The sequence below is a fragment of the Poromitra crassiceps genome (assembly GCF_964638095.1).
Source record: "Poromitra crassiceps genome assembly, chromosome: 3".
Classification (NCBI taxonomy): Eukaryota; Metazoa; Chordata; class Actinopteri; order Beryciformes; family Melamphaidae; genus Poromitra; species Poromitra crassiceps.
Genome location: NC_139625.1, coordinates 74168671 through 74185518, shown reverse-complemented (window position 1 = coordinate 74185518; position 16848 = coordinate 74168671). Strand labels below are relative to the sequence as shown.

At 42.0% G+C, this 16848-nt stretch overlaps 1 protein-coding gene across 1 annotated transcript in view; it reads left to right on the top strand.

Annotated features, from left to right (window-relative positions):
- als2b (alsin Rho guanine nucleotide exchange factor ALS2 b) overlaps positions 1-9123 on the top strand; it is a 64358-nt gene extending 55235 nt beyond the window's left edge. The window contains exons 25-33 of the mRNA XM_083634411.1: positions 247-364; positions 637-794; positions 1838-1954; positions 2198-2374; positions 3058-3115; positions 4293-4354; positions 5104-5253; positions 6081-6177; positions 7075-9123. Of these exons, the coding sequence (XP_083490537.1) occupies positions 247-364; positions 637-794; positions 1838-1954; positions 2198-2374; positions 3058-3115; positions 4293-4354; positions 5104-5253; positions 6081-6177; positions 7075-7113 (976 nt within the window). The 3' untranslated portion in view covers positions 7114-9123. The remainder of the gene's footprint in view (positions 1-246; positions 365-636; positions 795-1837; positions 1955-2197; positions 2375-3057; positions 3116-4292; positions 4355-5103; positions 5254-6080; positions 6178-7074) is intronic.
- Positions 9124-16848: the final 7725 nt, after the last annotated feature.

Here is a 16848-nt window from a genome sequence, read left to right as displayed (position 1 = left end):
AGTCGCGCGTCATCTGATTCTGCGCCAAAGACCTTCCATTGATAAGACCTGAAGCCTAATTGGTTGTGCATAATGTATGTATGCAAAATAAAATAAAATAAATTAAAGACACGTTTATAGAGAAATGTTTTTAAAGTGACAGAAATTGAGAGCGACAGTGATAGTTGAGAGTAACGCCGCTCTTGGGGCAGGAATAGAGTGCTGTTAGGTGTATGAACAACTGATTTGTGTGTGTGTTTGTGTCAGTCCGGAGCTGTTGTCCCGGAGCCACAGCAGAACGCTGGAGAGCCTGGAGGTCATCCCCCAGCATGTGGGGCCCATCACCATGGACAGATACCACACTATCCACCTCTACCTCATCAAGGTGAGTTATCCCCATAGACAGAAAAAGTTTCATTATGGAATTTTTTCAAAAAGTATGGAAATTGTGAAAACAACAAATGAAAGAAGAGACGGGAGCTCCTCTGTGTGTGTGTGTGTGCGCGCGTGCGTGCGTGTCAATTTCAATGCTCAAGTTGCTTTATTGGCATGACAAGTTGCCAAAGCAAATGGATGACAACGATCAATCAACAAAAGGCATTAAATAGATTTCACAAACAAAAAGAGTAAAACACCTAACGTATGGTCCCCCCCCAGGCATGTGACACCCCCCTGCACCCTCTGGGCCGGCTGCTTGAGACCCTGGTGGCAGTCTACAGGATGACCTACGTGGGCGTGGGGGCTAACCGCCGCCTCCTGCCGCAGGCCGTCAATGAGATCAAGTCCTACCTCAGCCGCATCTTCCACATCGTCAGGTAGCTCACACAACACACTGCACACACATTACTGTCTCACAGAACACACTGCACACACATTACTGTCTCACACAACACACTGCACACACATTACTGTCTCACACAACACACTGCACACACATTACTGTAGAGATGCACAATATAGATTTTTTTAGCTGATACCGATAACCCATAATTACGTGCTTCTCATCATGGCTGATATAAGCTAACCCATAATTTCACATTTCCGCATTTTATAAATAAGTTCTTAACCTGTAGTTTATGCACACCTGACGGTAGGAAAGGCTAAGATGTAGTGAGCAAAGATGGATGATTTACCATTCCACAGCTCTGACCTAACCAAATCTAACTGACATCACTATTGTGAATGTGAACACAAGAAAAGACAAAGAAGAAAAAACACGTCTGACTCTGAAGTGCATGACTCAATACAAAAATAAAGGCTTTTATAGAAGCAAAAGCCTTTGGCTGCTTGGTCCGCAGATAAAACACAATGACAAAGGAGTTTTCCTTGTAAACAAATCATTTTTTTATAGATATTATTATAGACGAGGGTTAGGGTTATTTGCTACAATATGTGTGTGTATATATATATATAATATATATACCGTATATCGTGCACCCCTAGATTCATGTGATGTGAATGAAGGATGGGTAGATAAATGGATAATTACAGGTGAACTTCTTTTGTTTGTGTATGAATCAATCAATCAGTCCCTGGAGGTGAACTGGTTAGTGGCTTAATAAGCTACAGGAAAAATATAGCAATCAATACAAACACTTAATTCTGGGAAATTTACTTTTTCACATGCTGACAAAGGGATACGAGCCTATTGCCATCATGTGATATGAATGTCCAGTGTATTAAATGTGTATCATACATGATAGAAAGAGGTGAAACCAGATGAGCTCAATTCCTATTATATTTTAAACTTTCTCACACATCTTTTTATAGGTGATATATCTACATTGGGTATGGAGGTGATGATTGTCACCATTTTTGTATACGTTATTAAATGGGATTGTGGCTGTGTGTCCTCTAGGTTCCTGTTCCCTGACCTGCCAGAAGAGGGCGGTCTGATTCCAGAGCCATCCACAGAGCTCCAGGACAAGAGGGAGCCAGGCTCGAATGACTCCCAGCTGGAGTCACCCAAACCTGGGTAAAGACTCCACATCGCTCGCTTGTTATTGTATGGAGTGAAGACATGGAATTACAAGTGCCATACTGGTGCCATTGTGTGTGTGTGTGTGTGTGTGTGTGTGTGTGTGTGTGTGTGTGTGTGTGTGTGTGAGTGTGAGTGTGAGTGTGTGTGTGTGTGTGTGTGTGTGTGTGTGTGTGTGTGTGTGTGTGTGTGTGTGTGTGTGTGTGTGTGTGCGCGCGTGCGTGCGTGCGTCCCATGCAGGCGTGTGGTGAGCAGCTGGGCCCTGCTGCTGCCCGTGCTGTTGCCGCGTCTCTACCCACCCCTCTTCACGCTGTACGCTCTGGACAAGGAGAGGGAGGACGACGTCTACTGGGACTGTGTCCTCCGCCTCAACAAGCAGCCCGACCTCGCCCTGCTCGCCTTCCTGGGGGTCCAGCAGTACGTCGCATTCCCACCAAGAAATCTGATCGGTCAACTAAACATTTAGAAATCAGCATGACAGCACACCTATGACTCAGCCATGCTCAAATGAAAAAATGCCTCGCCAGTTGCCACTGAAATAGTATTCCGCCATTCAGCATTGATGTTACTAGACGCTCTGCCATCCTCATGAGTCGGTGACATACCGCGAGCTAGCTTAAAAATACATGTGAAATTCGCTAACGTAGTTGCTAAATCTGTTAATAGAAAAAATACACATAATAATAATCGCCAGTTATCTTGGTTACAACAAGATTGAGGTAGCAAAGCAGTTTTGTGTTTATGTGTGGTATTTGTTCAGTTTTGAGAAATCACGATCTTTAGAAACCATTAGCTCAAGTTGGCTGGCTCTGACTCCACAGGGACTAGTTCTCATCTCTGTTGCTAGGCTGTTAATAAGGGTCAGGCTACTTGCTGGAGTAGTAGACTAGGTTTCATTACACAGGACAGGAGTCTACTGGATCTGAAAAATTGCTTTCCATTTATTAGTCAGACCCCATGTATTTCCAGGGAAACACTTGCAATTTTGTATTAATTTTATTTTGAGAGCGAATTGCCCCACAATATGACACAAGAGGGTGTGCATGACAGTAATGCGGCAGGTCCATAATATTGTCTCCGTCCTGCTTTTGTGTCCTCAGAAAGTTTTGGCCCATTTCCATCCCCGTCTCCATGCCTACACTGGGGGAGAAGCAGCAGGTATGGTTTAGTTGATTGGTTGACTTTATTTGCACAGTCCAGGAAAATGTACAAACTTGTGCAAGTAAGTTAAAATAAACATCTCTGGTATTTAATTTGCTTCACACTCTACACTCACAAACCTAATCTATTCTCTAAACGTCCTCGGGGCACTTTACACGAGGACGGTTTCCTATGGAAACGGGGAATTATTTTATCGTTAGTCCCTACCTTTTAGACGGCGACGGCGAATTCGCTCTTAGGAAACGACACATTTTGGAACCACCCTCCAGAGTGAAATTGTTTGACACCGCTTCCCGCTGAGGGCTCCATGTAATCGCTTTGGAACGGCACATTTCAGAAACTCTGACGTGCCTACACACGCGACACACGCGATTACGCCATAGCCGTGCGCGAGTTGGCAACCAAATAAAAGGTCAGTATGAATGAAGTTTGGCAACATTCAGAATTAAGCTACACTGCGGCCAACTTCAGTTACATGTTCAGAACGTTACTGCTGCGAGGAGCCGATGGCTGTACCCGGTCGGCATTTAACGTTAGTTACAAAAGCACGTCGACAGTGTTTTCTCACTGCCAGTAGCCTACAGTAGGGTTTGACAGATCACAGTCAGCGCTCCTGGTCCTCGCTGCTCGTTAAAGATTTCCAATAGGCGTTATTCTGATAAACTGGTCACATATATGTTACATTCTCACCCGACAAATATTAAAACTTTAAAACAGTTTGGGTTTTTTTTTAGCTTGAAAAAAGCTTTTTGGCAAGTCTAAATGACTGCGGAAAGCGTACTCTACTTCAGTGTTTAAAACCGGAAAGACGATTATGAAATTACGTCATGCAGAAGCGTCCTTGTATGGGCAAACAATAAGGTGATCACACTGCCACCTAGCGACCTGGCATGTACATTACGGCATTTTAAAAATTCAACAGCGCTCATGTAAACGGAGAAGGTGTGAAGGAGAAGGTGTGAAGGAAACGCTATTGTGTCGTTTCTTTCAGAAACTGTCCTTGTGTAAAGTTTCAAATTAACACTGTACCTGGTTCAATACAATGTCTAATAAATTGGCTGGTAAAAATGATTCTTGGCAGGTGCATTCTTAGTTTGCCTGTTCTGAGCAGGTGAATCAGACTAGCCTAATTTCAGACAGTGCCCAACATAATGTGCAGATGTTTGTCCTTCAGGTCCTCTCCAGCACCAAGGATGCCTGCTTCGCCTCCGCAGTGGAAACGCTACAACAGATCAGGTAGACTTTATTGACTTTCTTTTTCATTTGTCTATTCAAAAGTTCAGTCTTATGTTTTTCTCATCATACCTAAACAAGTTCACAAATGTATTAAGTTAAAATATTGGACATTTTTGGCAACCATTTCCTAACATTGGCCTCTAAAAGTGAGTTAAGAGTCTGTTTTTGTGAGTATAAAAATAAGTTTGGGGTAATTTTGATTTTAAATAATCGTGCTAACGTTAAAGGGACACTTTACTGAAAATCAAAGCTGATTTATTTTGCACATTATATCACATATATCTGAAAATTCAACAGTTTTGCAGAAATTAAAATTAAATTAAATTTAAATAATTAAAATTTGACAGTTATTGAGATTTGATTTGAGTTCAGTTTGGACCAGTAATGTCATCAGAAGGCACTGAATCATTGTCTTTTGTCTTGTGATGACATCACTGGTCCACACTTCACTCAAATCAACTCTCAATAAATGTCAAACTAAATGAATGCCTGCAGAACTGTTTACAGTTTTCAGATATGTGTGAGATCATGTACAAAATAAATCGACATTGTTTTTAGGTGAAGTTCTCCTTTAAGGTGTGATGTCCAAAACAACTGTTTGAGCATCTTCTTTTCTTGTTATTATTCACTTTTATATCTCAGTATCATGGAAGGGCCTTTTTATAGATTTCCTCTTCAGAACGCCCCCGAAATGAAGAAGGAGAAGAGCCCTTTGGTTTCATTTTGTTATGGTTTTATTTTGTTTGCAGCACAACGTTCACGCCGTCGGACAAGCTTTCGGTGATCCAGCAGACGTTCGAGGAGATCACCCAGCAGGTTCTGTCTCTGCTCAAGCCAGACTTCCTCTGGTCCATGGATGACCTCTTCCCCGTCTTCCTCTACGTGGTGCTGCGCGCTCGGTCAGCACACACACACACACACACACACACACACACACACACACTACGCAGGTCTGGAAAATTATAAAAAACGTTATAGCTTTTATGTTGTAGAGTCCACAGTTTTTGTTGATGTGAAGAATAATGTGAAGATAGAGGGATGCTGTTATTAAGGCCCAATTATGCTCAACGTTAAATATGGATATGGGGACAGAGCTTTCTCTCCGTACTCTGCATTCATTTCATGTGTAATTCTGCACGTTTTCTGCAAGCTTATGAATATGGAAGAAACGAAGCAGTTCCACACACACACACACACACACTCACACATTTGACTCACTACTGCCCACTAGTGGGTGTATTGCCATCAATGTGAAAGATGCATGGAAGTATGTGGGCAGTGGGCACACTGGGGAGTAACAATTATATCGTTTGAAATAGACACATTTATTTTTGGATAAAAATTGAGCATAAATTACCCATATAATGCATTATATCAAATACCCACCAAAATCAAATCCACTCAAGAACATAGGGTCTGGGGAAAATATGGGATTTTAAAATGGAAAGTGTGTAGGGACCCTGCCAATCATCTCACATATTCTGATATTTGTCACAGTGAAGAACAATCTCCATCTATACAATCTAGTTAGCAGGTTCAAGATGTCTATCTGTGTAAATCATATTGAACACAAGGCAAACATTTGAAAACAAAACAAGGTCAGGTAAAAAGCATGGATTTCTTTTGTATTGAAAATGTGTAGGAACCCTGCACACACTTCTCACAGCTCACATCATATGTGGTTCTGTTGTGTGGTCTCTCTGATGGAGCGCTGTGTCGTCCTCAGAATCAGGAACCTGGGCTCAGAGGTCAGCCTGATCGAGGACCTGATGGACCCCTGTGTGCAGCATGGAGAGCATGGCATCATGTTCACCACACTCAAGGTACCACACACACACACACACACACACACACACACACACACACACACACACACACACACACACACACACACACACACACACACACACACACACACACACACACACACACACACCCCACATACAGTACATCACATTCGTCAAACCAGGGATGGGTTTTAGGCAGCATGATTGCACTGCTGAGGGTTTTTATGCAGGTTTGGAGAAATCTCGACAAAAATGTTGAATATTTGTCTGATTTTGACCAAACTTTGTTCTCCTGTTTGAAAAAATACTGACTGACCTGATGGGGGTGCTATAAGTAAAGGTCAACATTTCTAAATGTGAAAGCCTGTAACTCCTACACTGTAAGTCCCATTGACATGAAATTTACAGCTCAAATTCTCTACAATTAAAGGCCAAAATGTTGCATTGTAAGTTACTTACAGCACAGCAGATTTCTATCTAACCGCACAGTATGTTGCCTGTACACTTTGTATGTGTGTGTGTGTGTGTGTGTGTGTGTGTGTGTGTGTGTGTGTGTGTGTGTGAGAGTGTGTGTTTATATATACCGGTATATGTATATATATATATACATATATATGTATGTATGTATGTATATATATATATATATATATATATATATATATATATATATATATATATATATATGTATGTATGTATGTATGCATGTATGTATGTATGTATGTATACATATATACACACATACAACAGCCAATTTAGGTCACCTCATTTGATGTTTTTAGCTTCATAAGTAAAATGGTGTGGTTTGTCTTAGACCTCCCGGGACAGGCAGAACCATCATGAGGGTCGGTTCTGGGCCCTGGGCCGTATAATGCCCAGGTCTGGTATATTGTGTGTGTGTGTGCGTATTTAATGTGTCCTCCTCTTCCCTCCCAGGCATGTTACTATCAGATCCAACATGAGAAGGTCACATAAAGAGGGTGGGGCCTTTACTCACCCTCAGCGCTTCAGGATGATGGACACGGCCAGTTGGAATGCGAGAAGGGCGGGGGATCACACAGGCAGGTTTCTCCCCCCTGCTCTGTCTCTCACACACACACACACACACACACACACACACACACTCTGTCTCAAACACACACACACACACACACACACACTCAGTGACCCCTGCCAGCCAGAGATGAGCCATTTCATACTGTCCAATATAAAACAATAAAACAACACAGCAGAAAAGTCTTTGGAAGCTGTGACTCCGAAATGGAGTCTGTTCTGAACACCCTGGGCAAATTAACGGAGAATACCGCTGTTAAAAAGAAAATAGGTGCAGCTTCCTCTCTGGGGTCTGCACACAGGCAGCATAGTTGCAGATATCAGCGCTCATGTTCCTCCCTTCAGAAGAAGACTGCCAGTCATTCTTGTCCAGTGTGACAGTGTGTCCAGTGTGAGTGACTGTGGAACATGACTGTATTTCAAAGAAGGTTGAACTCAAGATAACGAGCACTCAGTCTCTTCTCCACTGAAGGAGCTTCAGATGGACCTTTTTGACTTCAAAGCACATGTTTTCTCCAGACGCACACTCACAGCACTACCGTACATCCTACTGATGTCCGAGTTAACACAGAAAGGACCCGACTATGAACCGGACATCCAGATGCCTGGATTTAAAGAAGAATAGTGTTTGTGTTTCTCTCCGGTGGTTTGTGCACTGCTGTGACAAACACCGACAAAGAAGTACTTGTACAGATTATTTTTGTTTTGTCTGATGTATTGTGTTAGGACCTTTTTTATGTCAAAGGTAAAAAGAATGCTTATGCAAAAAGCAGTAAGGAAACGTCGCTCTGAAGTCCGATTTTCCTCCACCTGTCCATGAGGAATGCCAAGTAAAAGCTAAACCAGTTGGGGAAAAGAAAGGTTTGGGTTTCCTAGACAATCTGAATGAGTTTTCAGTATTATGGTCAGGGTTTCAACACGAGTTTGGAAAAAGGATGGAAAATGGATTCGGGCATTTCCAGGGTTTTGGACAGTTTGAGAATTGGGGGAAGAAAATGAAATCTTCACATGTTGTGGTATCTGATGTTGTGAAGTGTGATCTTCAGCTACTGACAGTCATAACGCCCAGCCATCATCAGTATACATCAAATTAAACAATTACCAAAATCTTCAGATTCAATCACACACAAAATTGGCCTGTGCATGTGCAAATTTGGAAAAATGACGTCCAATAGAAATAAGGCAGAAGTTGGTTACTCGAGTCACATGACTTGGACTCGAGTCAGACTCAAGTCACAATTTTAATTTCTTGAGACTTGAATTGATGTGTGAAGAGAAGACATCAGACTTGACTTGGGTTCTGGTGATTTGGGACTTAACTTTAACTTGTACTTTGATGACTTGAAAAGGGTTCTAAGTAAAAGTTCCTAGACATTTATTTCTTAAAGATATGAAATTGATAATTGACTCTTGATTTGTTCTGACTTGACTTGGTGATCTATATTTAGACTTGGGACTTGACATTAATGACAAGGACTTTACTTGGTAATCTACATTTAGACTTGGGACTGGAGCAAAGTTGACTTGGTCACACCTCTAAAATAAGCTTATGATAATTGAATTTTACTCGGCCAGCCATTTTGTCAGAAATCCAACCGTCATCTGAAACTATTAGATTCTGAAAAATATTGGTTTTGTAAAATACGATATGACATTCAAACTTTACACAAAGTGCTATTTTAACTGGAATGAATTCCAGTGTGTTTTTTGTTCTAATAAGCTGAGATTGTGTCTGTGGGATCGTGTTGGTTCATGTTTAATTCCTGTGACAACTGACTGCCTGGTTAACTTACTGTACCTCAATACTTGTTTACTATACAGAAAGCTGACAGACTGACACTGAGTATTATGTCAATGGACTTCTGTGTTAATCCTGGTTGACATTTTGCTTCAGCTGGCTGACATGACGCCTGTTTTACATGTCAAATGTGTTGTCCCTGAAAATAATGACAAAGGACAATAAACTCATTTGATGGATGTTGCTGATCAGCCTGATGTTTTCATGGGTCTGAAGGAGTACGGGAACGCAGTTTGGTCATTTTCCAGGTTTTGAGAGGTTTTAGGATCGTGCAAAACGCCTGGAACACTTGAAGAAATGTTTTGTTCAGTCCCAATATATTGGTTTTCTGTAGCTGTACACCTGCCGTAATTTCACACAAGATATTCACTGCAAAGACTAACAAGAGTACCAGTACCAGTCAAGTACCAGTGCAATGGAAGGAGGCCACAACTGTCCCTCTTCCAAAGGTGAAACCGCCAACATTAGACCAACTAAGGCCGGTATCTCTTACATCTTTGCTTGCAAAAGCTGCGGAAAAGCATGTGGCTAACTGGATTATGAGCGATATGGCACAAAACATAGACTCACAGCAATTTGGCTGTTTGAAGGGACGATCTACAACCCACTGCCTTGTAAATATCTATCACAAATTATGTGAGGCAGCAGATATAAGTGGAACAGTGTGCAGCTTAGTTCTTACAGATTTCTCTAAAGCGTTCGACAGAGTTGACCACACAGTAGTTGCTGACCTGTGGAAGTTAGGAGTTCGCCCAGAGCTACTCCATGGGTGTGCAACTTTCTGACAGAAAGACGGCAGCGTGTGAGGTATCAAACTAGCCTTTGTGAATGGATCACTCTTTCCTGTGGCCTACCACAAGGGACAATTTTGGGTCCACTATTCTTCCTTGCTAAAATAAATGGTGCCTCATTATCAGCAAGAGCGGAAAGGTGGAAGTTTGTGGATGATTTAAATCTATTAGAGGTTAGAAAGATAAAGGAACCCAGCATCATGCAAAATGATCTGGATGAGCTATCAGCCTGGACAGAGGCAAACAGGATGAAACTGAACCCCCTTAAGTGCAAAGTACTCAATGTCTGCTTTGCAAAGAAGCCACCCCCCCTCCCCGACCTGAGTATTGGTGGCGCTGTGTTAGAGAGCGTGCCAGCCACTAAGCTGCTTGGGTTGTGGGTGCAGGCAGACTTAAGATGGGACATGCAGGTGAATGCAACTACAAAAAAAGCAAATCAACGCATGTTCATCCTAAAGAGACTGCAAAAGTTTGGCATCCCAACAGATGATCTGAAGACACTGTATACAACGTACATCCGCCCAGTATTGGAGTATGCGGCGGTCGTCTGGCACTTCAGCATAACCAGCAAACAGAACCAGGCCCTAGAAAGAGTCCAAAAAAGGGCACTCATGATCATCCTGGGTTCTGACTACAGATCCTACTCTGAGGCCTGCCAGACCCTCAACATCCAACCTCTGCAGAAGAGACGAGAGGAGCTGTGCCTGAACTTTGCACTCAAACTCCAAAGTTCCACAGATTTCTCAAGCTGGCTCCCACCAACGTGCGCTGAGAGAGAAGGAGCAAGGACAAGACAAGGAGCACGGCTGAGAGACATCAAGTGTAAAACAGCGCTACAAAAAGAGTCCTATACCCTCCATGGTCAGATTGCTGAATGGACACAAATAAGAGCAATCCTGTGTTACTGTGTTTCTGGCTTTACTGTGATTTTTAGATATTGAACGAATTTTAATATTTAATATGTATTGTGCACTGCAATTCAGTTTGCTCATTTTAAACTGCCAGAGTGCATTTTGATGACATGTATTTAAATGTGTAAATAAAGGACATATATAAGAGTGATACAGTATGCTGCAATGAATGATGTGGTCTAGGTCAGCGGTTCTCAAGTGGGGTCTGGGGTTCAAACGTTTGTTTTCCATCAAATACAGTATAAATACAGTATGAAAACAAGTTTCAGAAAATATTCTGATGTTACTTGCTTCTACTAGTTTAATAGCTTGCTAAAAAATTAAAAAAAGCATAATAGCTTGCTTTAGCTTTCCAAATGTAGCTTGGGTGTATGCTAACCAACAACTAAATATGCCAGCTGCACCAATAAACCCACTGGAACTTAGTGAACCCTCATAGATGGTTGGTACATTTTGGGCTAAATCAATGTAATTTTCTGTGTTCGCATTGTTATAAATGTAATATAAATGGTCAAATGGCCATGAATTTTGACATTGGGGGCGGGGGGGGATTGGGGCTTATATCAAGGATTTTCACACTTCAGTACCTCAGCTCATTTCTGGCCCCGGGACTCAAAAATGTGCACTCCCATATGGGCCACTACAGCCCAATGGGATAAATAATTTCAGCTAAAATGTTCATATGGATGTGTGTGTGTGTGCCACACACACACTGATGGCATGTGAAATGCAGAGAGAAAACTTAAGCTGACTTTGATATAGACAAGTTCAAAGCTCCATCCCGATGTGTCCTGAGCATGCACACGCAGGCACATGCACATGAGCTCATTCACAGAATAAAAACAATGTGGGGCGATCATTCACCTGCAAAGAGCCGCGCATCTAAAACATGAGTGTTGCTCAAAACTGTCGTGTTTCTTTCCACTGGTTAAAATTTATTTTCTTTTTCAAATAATGATGCTAGAAGCTTTAATTAAAGTGTGGCATTTTACTTTGTGATAATAGAACAAAACATGGGAAGTTACAGACAGAAACATAACTTGTTCTGATATAGAACTGCATGCAAAACTATTAAATACAAATAGATAGAAAAATATGTAGTTATATTTCAAGGCTCCACTCCCACACTTATGTAGCCATAAGGATTCTTTGAGGTTTTTCACTCTCCAATCCACCTACTGTAATTTAAGGATGTGTAATTAAACTAGCAGGTGGTTGTAAAACGAAATCAGCATATAACAATGTACTGCGACCTATGTGGGTGTTCCCTGATACATCACTGCTCCATAGTAGATTGATTCTATTCACATCAGCAGCAAAATACATTTTCTACTCTTATTTACAATGAATTGATTTCCCCCCTTTCAAACTGGTACATTCCTCCACTCCTTCAATTTCTCCTCTCTTTCTCTTCTCTTTCAAATTGTCCTCTGAAGTGCTTTGGATAGCTTCCTCTGTTTAAAAAAAAGAAAGAAAGAAAAAGAATCTTAACACATGATGTAGAAATGGACACTGAAAATTAGCAATGAGCATTGACACAAATACTACTGCAGTAATACAAATACAAATCATGAACACCAACACACATACTGTAAAAATGCATTAAAGAGATACTCAACACTCCACTTTTTTTCTGCTGAAAAATCAATGTATATGGAAATTTACTAGTGTTGAATGCAGGTCAAAATCCTGACATTTGGTGTAAATCTGAGGAATTCTTTAAAAGAGTAAGTCTTGGGTGTGAAGTTTCACACTGAAAGGGACCTCTTGTGATAAAGAGATACTCAACAGGCTGAGGCCCTGTTTACACGGCAATGCTCCCTGCATAAAACTGACAACTTTTTTGCTTTAGTGCCTTCCTTTTACACGGCAACTGCGTTCTTGTTTGGTTCTGCGTAGCCCGACTGCCTGGAAGCAGGCTGTGGGTCTAAGCTCCGTCATTGGTGCGGCAGAGGAAGGAAATCCCTGTAAGCTCTGCCATTGGCTCCGACCATTTCAGTCAGAGCAAAGGCAAATCCCTTTCCACTCCCTGCGTTGACGAAGTTTTAACGAAGATTTAGATTGTGCAATAAAGCAGGCCTGCTTGGTACTTTCGGTGCATGGTTGTAAAGATAACAGAGCCTTTTTTCCTATTAGATCAGAGTGAGAGTAAAAGCAGCAATCCTCTCTCCTACACGGTTACAGCGTGAAACGGAGAGAAGTCTGGCAAGCGAGACTACTGTAGGTTCTGTATAAAAAGACAAAGTCGGGTTAATGGCGGCTCTTCTTTGCGACAATATTGCGGTATCTGTGTAAAAAAGGCTATTGATGACACTGCCAGTGAGGAATTAGATTCTGATTTCACATTGGAAGAAATGATATCTGCAATTAAATCATTCCCATCAGGCAAAGCAGCTGGGCCGGATGGATTTGGCGCTGAATTTTACAAGAAATTCTGCGACATTCTCGCCCCACTCCTCCTCAGAATGACATCTACCTCTAAAAAGGACAAAATATTCCCTAAAACACTGTATGAAGCTAACATCACCCTCATTTTAAAAAAGGGGAAGGAGGAGGTAGACCCGGCCAGTTACAGACCCATAGCGCTCCAGAATTTTGACAGAAAGGTAATCACTAAAACGCTGGCTACCCGGTTGAATCAACATGTCATCCATCATTCACCCTGATCAGACAGGGTTCATCCGGAATATGTTCTCTTTTTTTCAATGTCAGACGCCTCCTTAACACCATATACGCGGATCACAGTAAGACCAAGGGTGAAGAGATTTTATCACTTGATGCACAGAAGGCGTTCGATCAGGTTGAGTGGCCTTATATGTTCGAGTCACTGCACAGATTCGGGTTTGGCGATTCATTCATATCCTGGGTAACGCTCATATATGCTAATCCAACATGTTCAGTTATAACCAATGTCAACCAGGTTTCCATTACTTCGCTCGATTCAGCAGGGTTGCCGTCTCTCGCTGGCCCTCCTCGCCGTCGCGCTCGAGCCCCTTGCCTTAAAAATACGTGGTCACCCAAATATTGCAGGCTTGAAGGTCAGAGGTGTTGAGAGACACGTATTAGTTTGTACGCCGACGATGTAATATTATCCATACATAACTCAGAACAATCAATCCCCTCTCTCCTAGAATTAATCACCTCCTTCGGTAAGCTGTCCGGATACACATTAACTGGACAAAGAGTGACTTTATGCCTCTCTCTGATGTCTTCACTCCTGGTTTCCTGGAAAATCTCCCATTCAAATTGGCAAAGGACCACCTCACCTATCTTGGCTTGACCATACCCAGAGATCCTAAATTAATATTTAAGTTGAATTTTGGTGATTTTGTTTTAAGACTTAAACAATGTATAGAAAACTGGAAAATCCTGCCTTTGTCCATGATAGGCCGTATAAACTCATGGTTTCACTTCCCAGGTTCCTCTTATCTGTGTCAAAACCTTCCTATATTCCTCACATTGGCTTTTTTCAAAGAACTGGACTCCTTAATTCCTCCTTCTCCATTGTTTCCAGGTGTGTCAAGTTAACTGCAATGCCACGCCGGCAAGCAGGAACCAGACTATTTTCCTGGCGGAAGCAATGAAATCTTTTTCAAATCAATAAAATGGTTGTCGTTATATTTTGTGTCAAATAATTTATTTATTTAGTAGGTAGCCATGTAATAAGGTTGATCAGGTACCTCCGCCTGTCAGGCTGTTATTTTCCAATAATGACCAGCTTGCTGTACATTATCCCTTACATAACAACCTTAATGCCTGGCCCTTCTCACCTGGCGAGACAAACTGCTCCATACTTTGCATAGCTTTGTCCAGGTCGCTTGCTTTGTCCAGGTCCCTCGTGGTGTCACTCAGTGTGCTTGTTCCAGTCGCTCCCTCTGCATCCATGTTGCTGCGTGTGTTGTCCACTCCTTCAGCAGTGTCTGTGTCTCCATCTTCCTTTGGGGAGCTGAGGAAGATTTTGTTGGCTTCAATTTCTCTTCGCTCGCTCTTCTCTTTCAAATTATCCTCTGAGATGCTTTGGGTAGTTTCCTCTGTATAAAGAAAAAGAAAAGAAACTAGAACTACTGCACCGCGGATATATGCCTCCGCCAGCAAGTGAGCAGTCGACATCCACGTCTGTCCAGACTTTGATGTTTGAGCCAAATTCGAAGAAATTGATATCGCATTAATGAGTTACAGAATGGCGTTGGTGAGGTCACAGTGACCTTGAACGATCAAAATCGAATCGGTTCATCCTTGAGTCCAAGTGGTCGTTTGAGCCAAATTTGAAGTAATTCCTTCAAGGTGTTCCCGAGATATCGCGTTAACGTGCGTGAAACGGGTGGTTGTGGTCATAGTTAACTTGAACTTTGACCACCAAAATCTAATCAGTTCATCCTTGAGTCCAAGTCGACGTTTGAGCCAAAATGGAAGAAATTCCATCAAGGCGTTCCTGAGATTGATATCAACATTAACAAGCTTGGAAATAGTGTTCGTGAGGTCACAGTGACCTTGACCACCAAAATCTAATCAGTTAATCCTTATGTCCAAGTCGACGTTTGAGCCAAATTGTAAGAAATTCCATCAAGGCGTTCCTGAGATATCGCATTAACGAGCTTGGAAATAGCATTCTTGAGGGCACAGTGACCTTGAACTTTGACCACCAAAATCGAATCAGTTCATCCTTGAGTCCAAGTCGACGTTTGAGGCAAATTGGAAGAAATTCCGTCAAGGCGTTTCTCAGATATTGCGTTAACAAGCTTGGAAATGGCATTCCTGAGGTCACAGTGACCTTGAACATTGACCACCAAAATCTAATCAGTTCATCCTTGAGTCCAGGTGGATTTTTAATGGACATTAATGTCAGAATCTCTCTCTCTCTCTCTCCCTCTGTCTCTCTACCTCTCTCTACCAGGGTTGTTCCTGTATAGAGAGTTCAGAGTTGGCCACCTCCAGCTCTTAACATTATGGAAAACACCATTTTCTAGCAAGCATTGCACTCTGTGGATTTTGTCATTTGTAATTGCGGCAATACGCTGATGTGTTGGCAATTTAATGTTAAATATTCTTTAATAAAGTTATTTGTTTAAAAAAGCATCGGCCGCCTATTGGTAAGCGGCGAATTTCCCCCCACAAAAAAAAACAGTATCAGTCTTAAAATTCCCTTATCGGTCAGGCTTCTAGTACCACCTCCACCTCCTTTTGAGCAAGGAAAAACCCCGCATGCATCATTTTATCTGAGTTTTTAAGCAAAATTTGGCTTGTAATCATCAATTCTGACAGCAGAAATGTGTCACGGTATTAAAATATCTTCATATCATCACAATATAATTCCAGTGAAAGCATGATGCTTTGCATACCTTTCCCCAGGTCCCTCTCTTTGTCCTGGACCCTCGCAGTGTGACTTAGTGTGCTTGTTCCAGCCACACCCTCTGCATCATCAGTGTGTGTGTTTCCATCTTCCTCTTGGGAGTTGAGGGACATTTCAGTGGCTCGCCGAAAATCGATTTCAGTGTCTAGCCGAAAATCTTTGCCAAAGGTGTTTGCTAACTCCTTTCGTTTTTCTTCAGCATATTGATATGTCGTTGTTATGCCCAGTTTGCTTAGCCTTCTAAAAACGGTCTTCTTCTTCTTGGTCACACCATGCTGTAGAACACTATTCACATAATATGCAAATGCTGACAAGCGGGGTTGCCTTCCTCTCACAGCTATAGCAGCAGCAGCACAAGTGGCATGGAGAGACTCATTGGTGATTTGAGAAAATATAGAAAATATGAACGGAGACAAACGCTGGAGATCTGACTGCAAGTTTGTAAATGAAAATGCCTTTAAATCATCTGCTGACGACCGCCACAGCATAAAACCCCTGTTTGGGCTACAAAGTGTTTTGCTTTCATCCTCTATGACTTCAAGGATATTTTCTTTGAGTTGTCCAAAAAGTTCTTTGTGTCTGACTATGAGATTGGCAGCCCTTCTCCAATTCTCCTTTGCAATGTTTTCCACAATCCCTGATGTGTTTTCTGTACAAACCAACTTCCTTGGGATCGCTGGATGAGCCGGGTAGCTAATAATAACCTGAAAGACAAACCAAAGGGTTCACATTAGAGATGCACTGATCCACTTTTTTCAGTTCCGATCCGATTCCGATATCGGAATTTGGATATCTGCCGATACCGAT